This window comes from Perna viridis, chromosome 4, assembly GCF_037379345.1.
Source record: "Perna viridis isolate PV_CMFRI_1.1 ecotype Kerala chromosome 4, ASM3737934v1, whole genome shotgun sequence".
Lineage (NCBI taxonomy): Eukaryota > Metazoa > Mollusca > Bivalvia > Mytilida > Mytilidae > Perna > Perna viridis.
The window spans coordinates 29,025,227-29,039,534 of NC_142448.1; the positions used below are offsets into that span (position 1 = coordinate 29,025,227).

Genomic DNA, 14,308 nt, shown 5'->3' on the forward strand with positions numbered 1-14,308 from the left:
TAATGACTATCACACATATTATGCTGCCCAAGATCTGTAACACACTTAAAAGTTGTTACTGTTTACATTTGCAAACTATTCATCAACAGTTTTGCCTTTGTTGATAGAATCTTTTAACGACAAAGAGTAGGGTATTTACAACATCATTTTCATAACAATTGAACTTTATTTTCTTTACTTTATTATCTCAAAATATGGGTATATGGTTTACTACGTAGTTTCTAAATCTAAGTTGTTGTTTGATAAAATATATGAACCCTTTTTTTAACTTGTAGATGGGCCTCTAATCCCAAAATGTCCACTATTGCTACACTTCATATGTCAGATACAACATAAATTTGTATCAAATTTTATTTTGTTAGCCATTTTTACAGAAGTACCTCCACTTTCCCTTTTTGACCTGCTTATTCGGAGGTTTACACTCATTAGATTTTGTTAAGACTTTTTTTCTGTGTTTATTTGGGTTATAATGCTATAGATTAGAACTTAAATACCTTTTGTTGCAATTTGTTGAAATTAAGGGTAAAATTTTACTAGATTGCATGAACTATAACCATTTGTCCCCACTGCCCCCAAAACAGTTTAAGTGCAAAAGTACCATAACTCCTACAAAATCCATTGTATCAAAATGGCAGTGCAGTACAACTATAAATGATTACTAAATTGAACAAATTCTTTCAAGTGGTTTCCAAGGCATTGCACCCACTAAGTATTCCTACAGTGTAGCATGTACAATTACAACAGTGTCACATAACCCCTGTAAAATTTGTTGAATTGTCCATGCAATATGATCAACTACATACAGTGAATAGCAATCCAATAAAACTTGAACAAAATCCTTTGGGCAGTTTTTGAGGAGTTACATCCACAAGTGTGACAGACATATGCACATACAGACGGCCCACAGAAACCAGTATTTCTGTGTTCCCGTCCAACATAGCAGTAGGGGACAAATAACATGTCTAGCATGTAACATATACAAAAGCATTAATAGCAGATATCAGATAAGAGTTTCGGTATACTCTTCATTAGATTACAAAAAATAAGTGGTTTAAAATTAAATCTTCAAAATAATATTTATTTTTCATATCTGCACAGATCTACAGTAAAGCAAATCTGAAATTAAAGAAAACAAAAAATACTAAGAACTTTACCTGTTCTAAAGTAGACTGGCTAAAACTATATTCCTCCATTCCATGGAGTTGTTTACCTACAAATACACAAAAACAATTCTGAAGTTAGTCAATGAAATTGTACAGGACATACTGCCAATTCACAAAAACAACAATTTGAGAGTTAGTCAATGAAATTGTACACGACATGCTGCTAATTCACAAAAACAACAATTCGAGAGTAAGTCAATGAAATTGTACTGAACATGCTGCTAATTCACAAAAACAACAATTCTAGATATAGTCAATGAAATTGTACAGAACAATCTGCCAACAAACAAAAACAACAATTCTAGTGCAAGTCAATGAAATTGTACAGAACATGCTGCCAACAAACAAAAACAACAATTCTAGTGCAAGTCAATGAAACAGTACAGGGCATACTACCAATTCACAAAAGCAACAATTCTCTAGTTAGTCAATTAAATTGTACAGGACATGTTGCTAATTCACAAAAACAACAATTCTAGTGCAAGTCGATGAAATTGTACAGGACATGCTGCCAACAAACAAAAACAACACTGCTGGAGTAAGTCAATGAAATTGTACTGGACATGCTGCTAATTCACAAAAAACAACAATTCTAGTGCAAGTCAATGAAACGGTACAGGACATGCTGCCAATTCACAAAAGCAACAATTCTAGAGTAAGTCAATGAAATTGTACAGGACATGTTGCTAATTCACAAAAAACAACAATTCTAGTGCAAGTCAATGAAACGGTACAGGACATGCTGCCAATTCACAAAAAGAATAATTCTACAGTTAGTCAATACCACTGTACTATGAACATTGAGTTTTATAAAACTAAAGCAATACTTTTTAAATACTTATATTTGTAAGATTTAATTTCCAAAGTCTTTTGAAACTATGTTTGTTGATTGAGTCAATTTCACAGTCTACTTTTGTTGATTGAATCAATTTCACAGTCTATGTTTTTATAGAAAGACAATTTTCATTTGGTAAGCCTATTTATTTGTGCAGTGTACTTAATAAGGCTTTTTTTGTGGTGGACTAATAAGTGCCCAAATAAACCTGTGAAATTGACTTTATACACTGTGAAACTTATTTGTTTTCACTACATTGAAATATTATTATTATATTTGGTACTTTAAAATTTACATTTAAAAAATGTATTTCTGAAACATCTGTATTTTGTGATACAGCACATTTGGCATTTTGACTACAAGAGATATTGCACTGATGTCTAATTTAGGCTCATCAACACAAACAATACAGAAAAAAAACAATACATGTACAAAATAGGAAGATATGAACAACAACACTGAATAAGATAATAATTTATGACTTTCAGCTAAAATCATATCAGAAATATCTAGTGCTTATACTTTGCAGGACCACATTAAATGTACATCAAAACATTTTTTTCTATAAAAAAACAAAATGAAGAGTAACTGAGAGGGAGTCTTAAAATTTCTATGATAATTTTGTATAGAACCAGTCTCTTAGAATAGACATTGTATGGAACCAGTCTCTTAGAATAGACATTGTATGGAACCAGTCTCTTAGAATAGACATTGTATGGAACCAGTCTCTTAGAATAGACATTGTATAGAACCAGTCCCTTAGAATAGACATTGTATAGAACCAGTCCCTTAGAATAGTCAATATGACTGCCAATAATTGATGAGAAATTAACTTTACCTTCTTCAAGAGACGCAAACACTTTGGCTAAAGATGGTACATCTGACTTGGGAACTTTAAATTGAGCATGAGTCCCAAACTTCTCCAAACGGATGGCATTAGGGAATAAGGACATAACAAAACTTTCCAGTTCATCCAGTTGTCTCCCTTGCTCATCATCAGATATATCCTCCATCTTTAGTTTTATCTCCAACAGATAGCCACTGCTGAATTTATTCTTTAAATGCTGAGTTGCTCCAATACATCTTAAAGAAATAAATTTTCAATTTTACCTAAATTATATATATATATATATATGTGCAAAGGAAAAGTAAACATATAAACTATATTGGTTTACAATTTGCCTACAATAAACTGATATTGTTTTAACGGGTCATAGTTTTCCTTTCCTCCTTTGTCTACCCCGGACTTGACTTTTTATGAGCAACTCGGCAGGTGTTTCTAGAAAAGCAGAGGACGCTTACCCTACTGGGGCACCTGGTCCATGCTCCCAGTTTTTAGTGGAGTCCGAGTTGCTCATTTACTTTTGTTACTTTGTATGTATGATTTTAGTTACTTTATGTTCTTTGTTGTGTATGTCTGTTTTCCATGTCTGGTCTTTGTCCCTAGATTACATTCCTTTGATTACCACTATAATCTTGTTTCCCTTGATTACTCTTTAATCATGCGATTCAAAAAATGTTATTTAATAAATCAAAATTAATTCAATATATTCATCACTTTAATGCCAAACTACTATTGTGTACTTAGATATCTAACTGTTGATTAATCTGTAATGGAAGATGGTTCAAAAAATGTTTTTTTCTCATTAGGTATATACTAAATAAGAACAATTTACAATTACCACACTGTTGGATTCAACCTATGATTGTGACCCAACTGTTTGTCAACCAGAGAAAAGAAAGATCAACCATGGGTGACCTCATTTTTTCAAGGGAAAAGAAATGTTTGAGTTACTTCCAAAAAAAATGAGTTGTAATTATTATTTACATAAATTTCAAGTATTCCACACATTCCATCAAATGATACAAAAATTTAAAAACAAAACAAAAGGTAAACTACAATGCACTGCTTGGCTATAATACATATCATTAGAAACACAGGCAAATTCCATGGAACATCCTTGCAAGAAGCACACTTTACTTTGCCCTTCTTATAATAAGAATGTCAAAACCAAACCCTTTTTAGACTTTGATACTGGTTCTGTTTATACAGGTAATTGGTTTACCCAGGTTCAAAATAGATTTAAACTAATATAAAGGGACTTTAATAAGTATCTGGCTACACAGTTTTCACAGTATATAAGATCATTTTTTTAGGAAGACTTACTCCATTTTGCCATTGACCATGATAGCTACTCTGGTACAAAGAGCATCTGCTTCTTCCATATAATGTGTGGTTAGTATAGCACCTCTTTCTGTTCCACTAAAACTCTGACTTATGGTGTCCCTAGAATGAAATAATTTATAGATATTTTAATAGCCAACCATTACAAAAACAAGCATATTGGTAAATCTATTCAAAAACATCCCTACCATGCAAAAAATAATGTGGTCATAAATTCATACAGGTTATTTCTTATGTAAATTAGTAGACCCTGAAAAAGCAAGGGGTATAATAATCAAAATATGTAACCATCATATAAATTTTCCTATTTCCAATAGAAAAAAGCTAATATATCAATTTAATCTAATGGTAACTTACCACAGAAACCTTTTAGACTGTGGATCCATACCAGTAGATGGCTCATCCATCAACACAACTTTTGGTTTACCAAGCATACTTATAATGTAGCTCAACTGAAAAAAATATACTCATTTTCATGATTCAGGATGTCAATATGATTTCACTACTATTCATTTTTGAAACCACCACTCTTTTCATAACAAACAGATTTGTTCATGGCAATACATTGAAAATAATTGTTTCTTGCTCCAAAAATTAGCAGAGATAAGTCACTTGTGGAACAAATTTGTCTACAGTAAGGCCATAATAACAAACTCCCTAGATGCTCATCCAACTTTTTGAAAAATTGGGTCAGGGCAATTTTTTTTTCTTTTCTTTTTTTTTAACTATTCCATCTTTGAATTTTTAACAGAAACTGTCACTCATGCTGAAACACACATTTTGGAAATTAAAAATATAGGGGCAGGTGTGAAAATTGGGTGTGGCAGGAATAAGAATCTAGCAAGAGTAATCAAGGGAACCAAGGTTATAGCGGTAATCAAAATAATGTAATCCAGGGACAAAGACCAGACATGGAAAACAGACATACACAACAAAGAAATTAGTTATTATGACCTAATGGTATGATACCTTTCTCTTGGTTCCACCAGACAGTTTCTTTGCTTGTTTTTCTTTATGTTCCTCCAATTTCAAATTCTTTATAAAACTGTAATAATAAAAACTATTTTGTTTTTTGTTTATGAACATTGAATTAACGAGTGCAGTGCTTAAAAGTTCCTTAAAATGACATCATGATCAATTTAAAGGAATATTGTTACTTACAGTGACCTTGACCTTTGATCTAGCAACATGATTGATTGATTGTTGTATTTTAATGCTGTTTCGGTGACCAGGGCCATATCAAGGCAAGACCATTACTACCAACATGAAATCAATATGTATCACGAGAAAGTTTCAGTAAAATGCATAAAGTTTACTGAAGTTATGGGGTGGAACCTACAAGTAATCTCTAAGTCAATGCCCGCAAGAGATACTCCTGGACCAAAACTTTTAAAAGTACATTATTTAAACTTAGTCGTCAAAAAAGTTGTAACCAATGCCTGAAATCGATTCCAACAATATATCACACCTATATAAAACTAAATTTGTGTCAAAATATCAAGAGGCTGTGACCAAGACAGTAGGTGCAAAGAAAATTGTAATGAAAAAAATAGTGATGTATCATCAAATGCATAGTTAATGGTGAAACAATAAAATTTGAGTCACTCATCAGTGTCATCAGGTCACACTTTATAAAATTTCACATACCTTTGGTACCAAATGAACAATCCTAAAATCCTAAGGTGAACACATTACATAAAGCAAAATATTCCTAGAAGAAATTAAAATCATCTATTTAAAATTTTAAATCAAATGAAATAAAAATTCCCATTGAAAACTAAGATAACTTTATGAAATCTACATTTCCAAAACTCCACAAACTATTAAAATTTGGCAAGTCAGTTTTTAAATGGTTAAAGGGATGGGTGGATGATAGTTAACTAGTAAATGCTTGTTATAAAGAACATATATTTAAATTTATACCCATTTATGATATTTTCTCTGTTAGCAGGATGGATGCCCCTTATGGCAGCGTAAGCTCTCAGATGTTCCTCGAGACTGACCAGATCCCACAGTGCATCATGCTGTGGACAGTATCCAAGGACTTTGAATGCTTCTGACATACTTGACTTGACATCATGTCCACCAAGATAAACCTTGAATGGGGATTGTTAATATTCAGCATTTTTAATGTGCTACTATATGGCAAATGTCTACATCATAAACTACACACTGTATTACTGGATGTCTTTCCAAAGATTTCTATTGACAAAGGATTAACAAAAAATGAATCTTATTTATAACTAATTAATTATCATTAATTTTAAATAACAAGTATATTTATCCAGATAAATGAACCAATTCATTCAAATTGTTCTTATTATTTGTTGATTTTCCAGTAGAATGACTTAAGTCTTTGTAAGAATCATGCAAAATGTGAAAAATGTGATACACCCCAAAAAAAGGCTACATATTTTTATTTTTGTAATTAGGTTGTTTTATGGGTCTATACTATGAGATGTGTAATTATTCATTCAAATCTGATTGCTCTTAGGAGATAATCAACATTGAAAATCCAGTAGGTTCTATTGTATTTGAGTGCCATTTACAGAGTTATTTCCCTTAATTTTGAATTCCACAGTGCATTCTATATAATTTTTATCTCCTAAGAGCACAGGTTATATGAAAAACTACATGTTAATTTCTGTTTACTATGACATTTCAAACAAAATATCAAAAATAAAAAATGTAGGCTTTTTACCCACAAATCACATTTTGCATGATCCTTAGCTGGAGTGCTACTTAAAAAGTAAAAAAAATACTGAACTTTTTAAAAAGGGTAGCAACCATTGACAAATTAAGTTCAATCTCATATACATACTTTTCCTTTTGTAGGTCCTATTTCAGCTATCATCATATTCAAAGTGGTAGTTTTTCCTGCTCCATTAGGCCCAAGAAGACCCAATACTTCACCAGTTTCCACTGCAAAGGACGAGTTCCTTACAACAGCTTTGACATTCTCATCACCTCCTGCTTTAAAACCCCCACAGCATTTAGATTCTTCATTTTTGACAAATTCCTTTCGTAAGTTTTCAACCATTACAACTGGAAACTGAAAAGCATAAACAGCTGAATAAAGAAAATATTTCTTCAGGTTTACTCTCTAACTTAAAGCTCACAATTCAATACTAATCTATGGCTATTTATTTACATGTAACACTTTCATTTTACATGATATAATTCTACCTTTTAAAGTAACAAAATTCTTATACTGATACTGTAAATACATACTAGTACTGATTAATACACATCAGTATCTACATGAGACCCTATGCCCAAGGGGTGATATAGGTAAAGTGTTGATATGGCATGTGATACAGAATTTGACATGCCATGGCCATAAAACCATTTTTACTGTACTTGAAGTGTGTTCCCAGTAGGGGTGTGTTATGCACAGTAGGATTAGGGTATGGATATAGGGTACTGATTGATTGATTGTTGGGGTTAAATGTCCGAGCAGCAGTATCTCAGCTATATTCAGGCGATGAACATGAAACGGATGATAAAATGAACATGAAAAATGGGATGGGACACAAGGATAATAGGGTTGATCAATTTTGATTGCCACTAGAACAAAGGGAGGGATGGGTAAGGTCAGGCAATTTAGCCTCCTGTGGCCAAGTACAAAGGTTCCTACTCCTATCCAATACCACAGCAGGGTTCTTTAACATGTGAGGAACGTGGCAATGGATATCGGGTATGTGATTTGGTCTAGGGGTGTGATATAGGGTATCTGTTGTAAGTCTATGGGTGTAATATAGAATATGTAATATAGGGTTAGGGGTGTGGATATAGGGTATGAGCTATATAGGTCTACTGGTGTAGATATAGGGCATGTGATATAGGTCTACAGGTGTGGATATAGGGTATGCCAAATAGGTCTAGGGGTGTGATATAGGTAAAAGATATAGGGTTTAGACAAAAAAAACATTTATTTTAACATCAACATATGACATTATACACATACTGCCTGTAGTAGAGGGTGTTACACTGTAGTATCACATGAGACGATGTCGAGGGTGATATATTTACAGAGTGTGATACGATGCGCAACACCCTCTACTACAGACAGTATGTGTTATATTATACTGCATACTAGAGTATGATATATTGTGACTACCAGGGTGATATATCCTAAAGGAGGGTGATATATCGTGATGTCGAGGGTGATATATCCTAGCGAAGGTAATATATTGTGACATCGAGGGTGATATATCCTAGAAGAGGGTAAAATATCATGTGATATATCATTGATGTTGGGGTGATATATCGATCCACCAATCACTGTGCAGTGGGGGCAGAACAAGTGAGGATACTCAAGGATTAGAATAAAATAACTCATCACCCATTACCCAATCAGAATTCTACTTTTTTGAATGAAGTATAATATCTAGTTGTATCAATGACAGCACACTGATATCATCTATATACTGCAACAAAATTTTACAAGAAAATTGATGTTTTAAACAAGGAAAACAATGTTTTTTTTATTTTAAGCCATATTCAGTCAAATTCAGTCATATTCAGTCAGTGACCATATATCACTTGTAAATATATGGACACTGCTATATGACTGCTAAAATAGAATGGTTGCAGTGTAAACACAATTTCATTTTTCCCTAAGCCTATATCATATACCATATGCCAAAATCTGTATCACATGCCATATAGACTCTGGGTAGATCATGATACCACATGTGATACAGATTTTGACTTGATATTCAGTATATAAAATTTTAAAATCATGAAAACTATCACACAAGTCCTTATCAAACTGTAAAAACTCGATCATCCAATGTCATATACCATTTTTTCTAATTCAACCCAAAGAAAATACCTCCATTGCATTTCTTTTACGTAAAGCTTTGACTCGCTGCCTCTCTTCTGTGACATCATCATCTTCATCTTCAATAATATCCGTGTTTTCTGTGTCCACTTCATTTTGAGGTGTTCTACAGGGCAAAGCTTCGTTTATATCACCGCCTGTCTTCTTTACATCAATTATCCTCAATAAAAACAAATACAAAGGGATTTCCACTATCAAAGGCTGGAAAAAAAGAGAGTAAATTCATATTATTCATACAATGCCAATGATTCTATTACTTGATATGTAAGTTTCAAATGATATCAATGTTGTTAATATATTAATTACAGGTATAAGACTTGAAAATCCAGATTAAGATAATGTGGTATGACTGAAAATGAATCACCAGTATATCATCAACCTTGGCTGATGTACCCAAGATGTCACTACCAGGGCTGATATATCCTGGATTTTACTACCAGGGCTGATATACCCTGGGTTTTACTACCAGGGCTGATATGCTGTACCAGCCATGTCCAGGCTTGTAATAACATTATTGACATTAAAATTCAATGTTTTTTTTATGATAAGTAGATTAATACATATTATAGCCCTTATCTGCCCAGTATCATCCCTTCATCCATATCAGTTCCCTACACCTCAGGCTGATATAGCTGTCCTGGGATGATACTTGCTGAATCATGAACATCTATTTATTTATAAGTAATTTATTGCATTCTTCATGGTATAGGAAATAATAAATTACTGAATAATATCAGTTGTTTGCAGTTAAACTTCATTCTTACATATAGAATTGTGAATAATATGTTGCTCTTCCAAGCGAAGTAGTCACTGAAGGCTGTCCCAGAGTTCCCTAGTAGACTAACTTGATATACCTTTAAAAGTAAAGAAATACATTTACAAGCTTAAACAGTCAGAAAAAAAATTGCAACAAAAGCATACATTAGAATAAAAAAAAATAACATTAGTACACCAAATTTATTCTTCCTTGTAAGTAACTGCTGATACCCCTTCAGTCTGAAATCAAATTCAATGATATGGAATGTCTCTATAAAGTTTCAATCACACTTTTAATTTGCTGTGATACATGTTTTTGCAGTGAAAACTGTAACTGAGAAGATGTGGACAGATTAGCCCCATGATCACTAAATACCTTGGGTAAAGTAAGGTGTTCAATGAATTGTAGGTTTTAATTTATATGGTTAGAAAAAATTGATGTAGATATGCAGGAAAAGTGATTCATGTGGGTACTGTAACAGTGAAACTTTTGTGGCAATTTTTTTTCATTATTTTCTCACCAAGATTGTTAAATCCAAAAAGTATTTTCTCCGAAGAACATTACAGGACAATTTGATGAATGATCGCAAATTTAAAATAGCATGAAAGCATAGTTATCAAGGGAACCAAGATTCTAATGGAAATCAGAGGAATGCAATCCAGGGACAAAGACCAGACATGGAAAACAGACACACACAACAAAGAACATAAAGTAACTAAAATAATACATACAAAGTAACAAAAGTAAATAAGCAACTCGAACTCCACTAAAAACTGGGACCATGGACAAAAAATGCTGCATTTGAAAAAATACTAATAAAATAACTTACTCTATTGATGTAATAGATGCCTCCAAAAACTTTATATGGAGGGAAAATCACTACAAATACATAATGCATAATTCTGGCAGGTGCCTCTCCAGATATCAAATCTACCAAACTGACTGCCATATAGGGAAGGAAAGAAATCTGAAGTATAAATGTAATAGTATATAAATAAGGTATTAATTCTTGTGCTTTTCATTGGCCAGTCACAGTCCAATTCACAAATAATGCATGCCGTACAAGTGGTTATTTTTGTGATGATTTAATTTCGCTATATATTTGCCATCAAAGTTGGAATGTGAAAATTTAATCACAAATAATATTAACAAAGATAAACTAGTTATTCATCATTGTCTTATTCATTAAACAGTTCATCTGTCACAAAAATTTCATAGCGTAAAAAACACTTTTTCAGTTTTGGGAGAAAATGGGAAATTTTCCAAATGCGAAAAAAAAAAAAAACAAAAAACAATTGTACATTTTTTTTTTCAAATATATATTACAAAGAAAATCAACAGATATCTATAAAATCTACAAAACTACCAAATTTCAATGACTTCAAAAATAAATACTGTAAATAAAAGTTCTATTAGAAAGACAGGCAACTTTAACTTAATTCTATTCATCAACACTTTCAATTAGATATTGTAAAGACATCTAAAACAGTAATGGTAATATCATAGAAACATTACTAAAAAAACATAGCTGGGATAAATGAGTGATATGACAGCACCCACTTTTTTGGTATTAAAAGCCAACAAAATCTCAGAAAACAATGAAAAACAAAAAAAGGAGATTCCTTCAATAAAAACAAACATGTTACAAAAAAAGTTGAAAAATATCTCAATTTGTGAAATATTGTACGACATGTGAACAGACAGACAGACATTTAAATACTATAATACATCAATGAAAAAGATTGATTGAAAACAATCTTTTGGGAAAAACCACAAAGACTACCTACAAAAAAGTATAAAACAGTCATGGAAGACTGACATGTTTCAAAGTTGTCAAATATGAACTGGAATATGTAAACAAACAGTGTTGATGACGGGATTACAGCCAGGAACAATAATAGCAATGATACTACAGAACCACCGGAGTTAAAACTATCAACCTGCAAATAAAAATAAGACATTTCAGTATGGTTCTATTCATAAAAAAAAAAAACATGACCTAAGGACTGTTGTTGTACATGTACCACTCTTTCTTCGCTGACTGTTTCTGTTATGTTAAAAAAGTATTATTTAAATGTATGCAGATAAAAGCATTGGTGATCCTTGCATTTGTCATATTGGTGATCTTTGCATGTGGTTTTATTGATCCTAGTATATGATTTTTGTGATTCTGGTAATATTGGCCATCCTTTCATGTTATGTTGATGATCTGTGCATGTAGTTTAAGAAAATATTTACAGCTAAGTTTCAACTGTGAAACACATGAGGAAGTTTTCTGCCAAAAGTTTCGTGATTACTTTATAACTATTACTAACATTACAAAATTTTTTTTTTCAAAAACTGAACATTGCAGAGATAACTATAGGAATATTTGGAGTATCAAAGTTATTAAGATCTGTGAACAAGTGAAGATTCACAACCCAAATAATTATATTTTCATATCGGGCCATTCATCTTTGAAGCACTAATAGCTGTTATACCAAAGAATGTAACAAATAAAATATTAGTCATGTTAGATAGCCTATTCGATTTGTATGTAGTTCCTTTTTACCTTTTAAACGATCGCCTGAATATAGCTGAGATATTGCTGCTCTGGTGTTAAACCCCAACAATTAATCCTTTTAAATGTGGCTATTGTCCACTTATTCATTGTTCTTATTTACATTTAATTTTACAGCCACTTCACAACATTTATTATTAGTAAAATTTCCAAATCTCTTGACCTGTGATTAACAGCATTACTGTTCTATAAATAGTACATTGTTTACTTATGTGTTATGTGTCTGACTTAATTGCTGTTTTATTTTTCCTTTATGACACACTTTAGTTACACAATGTTATTTCGCTTTGACAATAAATCGCTATATAACTACAAAAGGTTGTAATAGGGATCACATATATCCCAGCATTCCAAATTATAAAAATCCTGTGAAACTCCTCTTTTACAATACCAAAAATATTCAGTTTTAAGTATCATATGAGAAGTACAAAGAAAGAAACACTTTCAATTAAAGTAATCTTCCTAATTATTTGACAAGATAATACTTCTGTTTTGTTTATTACTCACCCCAACAGCAAATACCAATATAATGCACAGTACAGCTGGGATACAGAACTTAATCACATCCACAAAGAAATTGGAAAGCCAGTATATAGAATAGGGAACACCAGCAGTCCTCAGCTGACCCCTTATCTTAAACTGAAATAGAAAAAAACAAGATTGGTTACAACTCTATAGAACACTGCTAGACTAAATCAAAGTGACTAAGCTTAAACATAATACCAACTACTAAGAACTATGGCGAAGTCTAAATCATCCCCAAAAAGTATAATAAGTATGAAAGTATATAACCCAATCAGTTTATGTGAAGAGTGTGCTACTGTTGAATGTAGGAAATAACAAAAAAAAATATTTTAACTTTTTGAGTGTGCCGAGTGGAGACTTCATTCAACCTTCTGTATGGAAAATATACATATACATGATCTATATACTATAATATTGACACCAAGTACTTAGAAAGCAGTTACATACCTGTCTGTCTTTAACTAAATCTACAGCAAAACCAGGTGGTACTACAACGAATGCAATGGCTACCAGAATTACTGACGAAAAAACATTATTATCATATTCCAGTTTGTTGCTTGGTTTCCATAGAGGAAGATCTGCAGCAAGAATTGAGTCAAATGTTTTATTAACCAGGGATGCAGACATGGACATGAGACTCTGGCTCATCAAATAAATCACAGTAGGGATACTGTGTGTAGCTTTACTGTTATACAGTATACTGTAACCAACATTGCTTATCTGAAATAAAGAAAAAAATAACAATAATTGTCAAAAGGAAATCAAGGGAACCAGTATTATAAAGTCACCAATATGAAGATAATCCAGAGACACTTAGATTCTGACAAATAAAAGACACACACAACAAGGAACACGATATAACCTAAATAACACTAACATACATACAAAAATAAATGAGCAACCCGGACTCCCTAAAACCTGGAAACATGGACAAGGTGCACCGGTAGGGTACATGTTCTTTTCTTTTCTAGAAACACCCACTGGGTCATGTCATGAGTAAAACTGATTTTATGTTGTACAAACGTATTTGTTAATTTTTTCTTGTCTTGAAATTTACTTCCCTTACTTGCAGAATCATATTCCCAAGGACAAAAAGTAATTAGAACAGGAAGAATGAAATGCCAAATGTCTGTCGAGACCTTAGACCAGTAGCATTAAATAGTACTTCACAAGTTCAGAGTGAAAACAATCCATCAGTTTTACGTTGAGGATATGTCACACACTTAAGTATCACCAGGTTTATTTGTTTGTGAATATACTTTGAAACCTAACTTTAAATAGAAGCTTTAATGCATTTGTGCATTAAGGTTTACTCTTCCTGAAGCCATTTCAAGTTTGAGACAAAAATTTCTGAAGCCATTTCAAGTTTGAGACAAAGATTTGAAATAAAAATTTCTTTGGTGATTAAAAATGCAGATAATTTTTTTTGCTAAAATC

The 14,308-nt window shown here is 32.2% G+C and overlaps 1 protein-coding gene across 3 annotated transcripts in view; it reads right to left on the minus strand.

The window, feature by feature from the left end:
• LOC148619640 (cholesterol transporter ABCA5-like) overlaps positions 1-14,308 on the minus strand; it is a 40,216-nt gene that overhangs the window by 4,460 nt on the left and 21,448 nt on the right. For all 3 annotated transcript variants that reach the window (XM_088579792.1, XM_088579791.1, XM_088579793.1), the window contains 13 exons: positions 13,319-13,591; positions 12,854-12,985; positions 11,574-11,726; positions 10,616-10,753; positions 9,794-9,883; positions 9,021-9,230; positions 7,005-7,235; positions 6,107-6,279; positions 5,153-5,228; positions 4,541-4,635; positions 4,166-4,285; positions 2,837-3,081; positions 1,155-1,210 (listed from right to left, as the gene is read on the minus strand). In XM_088579792.1, the coding sequence (XP_088435918.1) occupies positions 1,155-1,210; positions 2,837-3,081; positions 4,166-4,285; positions 4,541-4,635; positions 5,153-5,228; positions 6,107-6,279; positions 7,005-7,235; positions 9,021-9,230; positions 9,794-9,883; positions 10,616-10,753; positions 11,574-11,726; positions 12,854-12,985; positions 13,319-13,591 (1,992 nt within the window). The remainder of the gene's footprint in view (positions 1-1,154; positions 1,211-2,836; positions 3,082-4,165; positions 4,286-4,540; positions 4,636-5,152; positions 5,229-6,106; positions 6,280-7,004; positions 7,236-9,020; positions 9,231-9,793; positions 9,884-10,615; positions 10,754-11,573; positions 11,727-12,853; positions 12,986-13,318; positions 13,592-14,308) is intronic.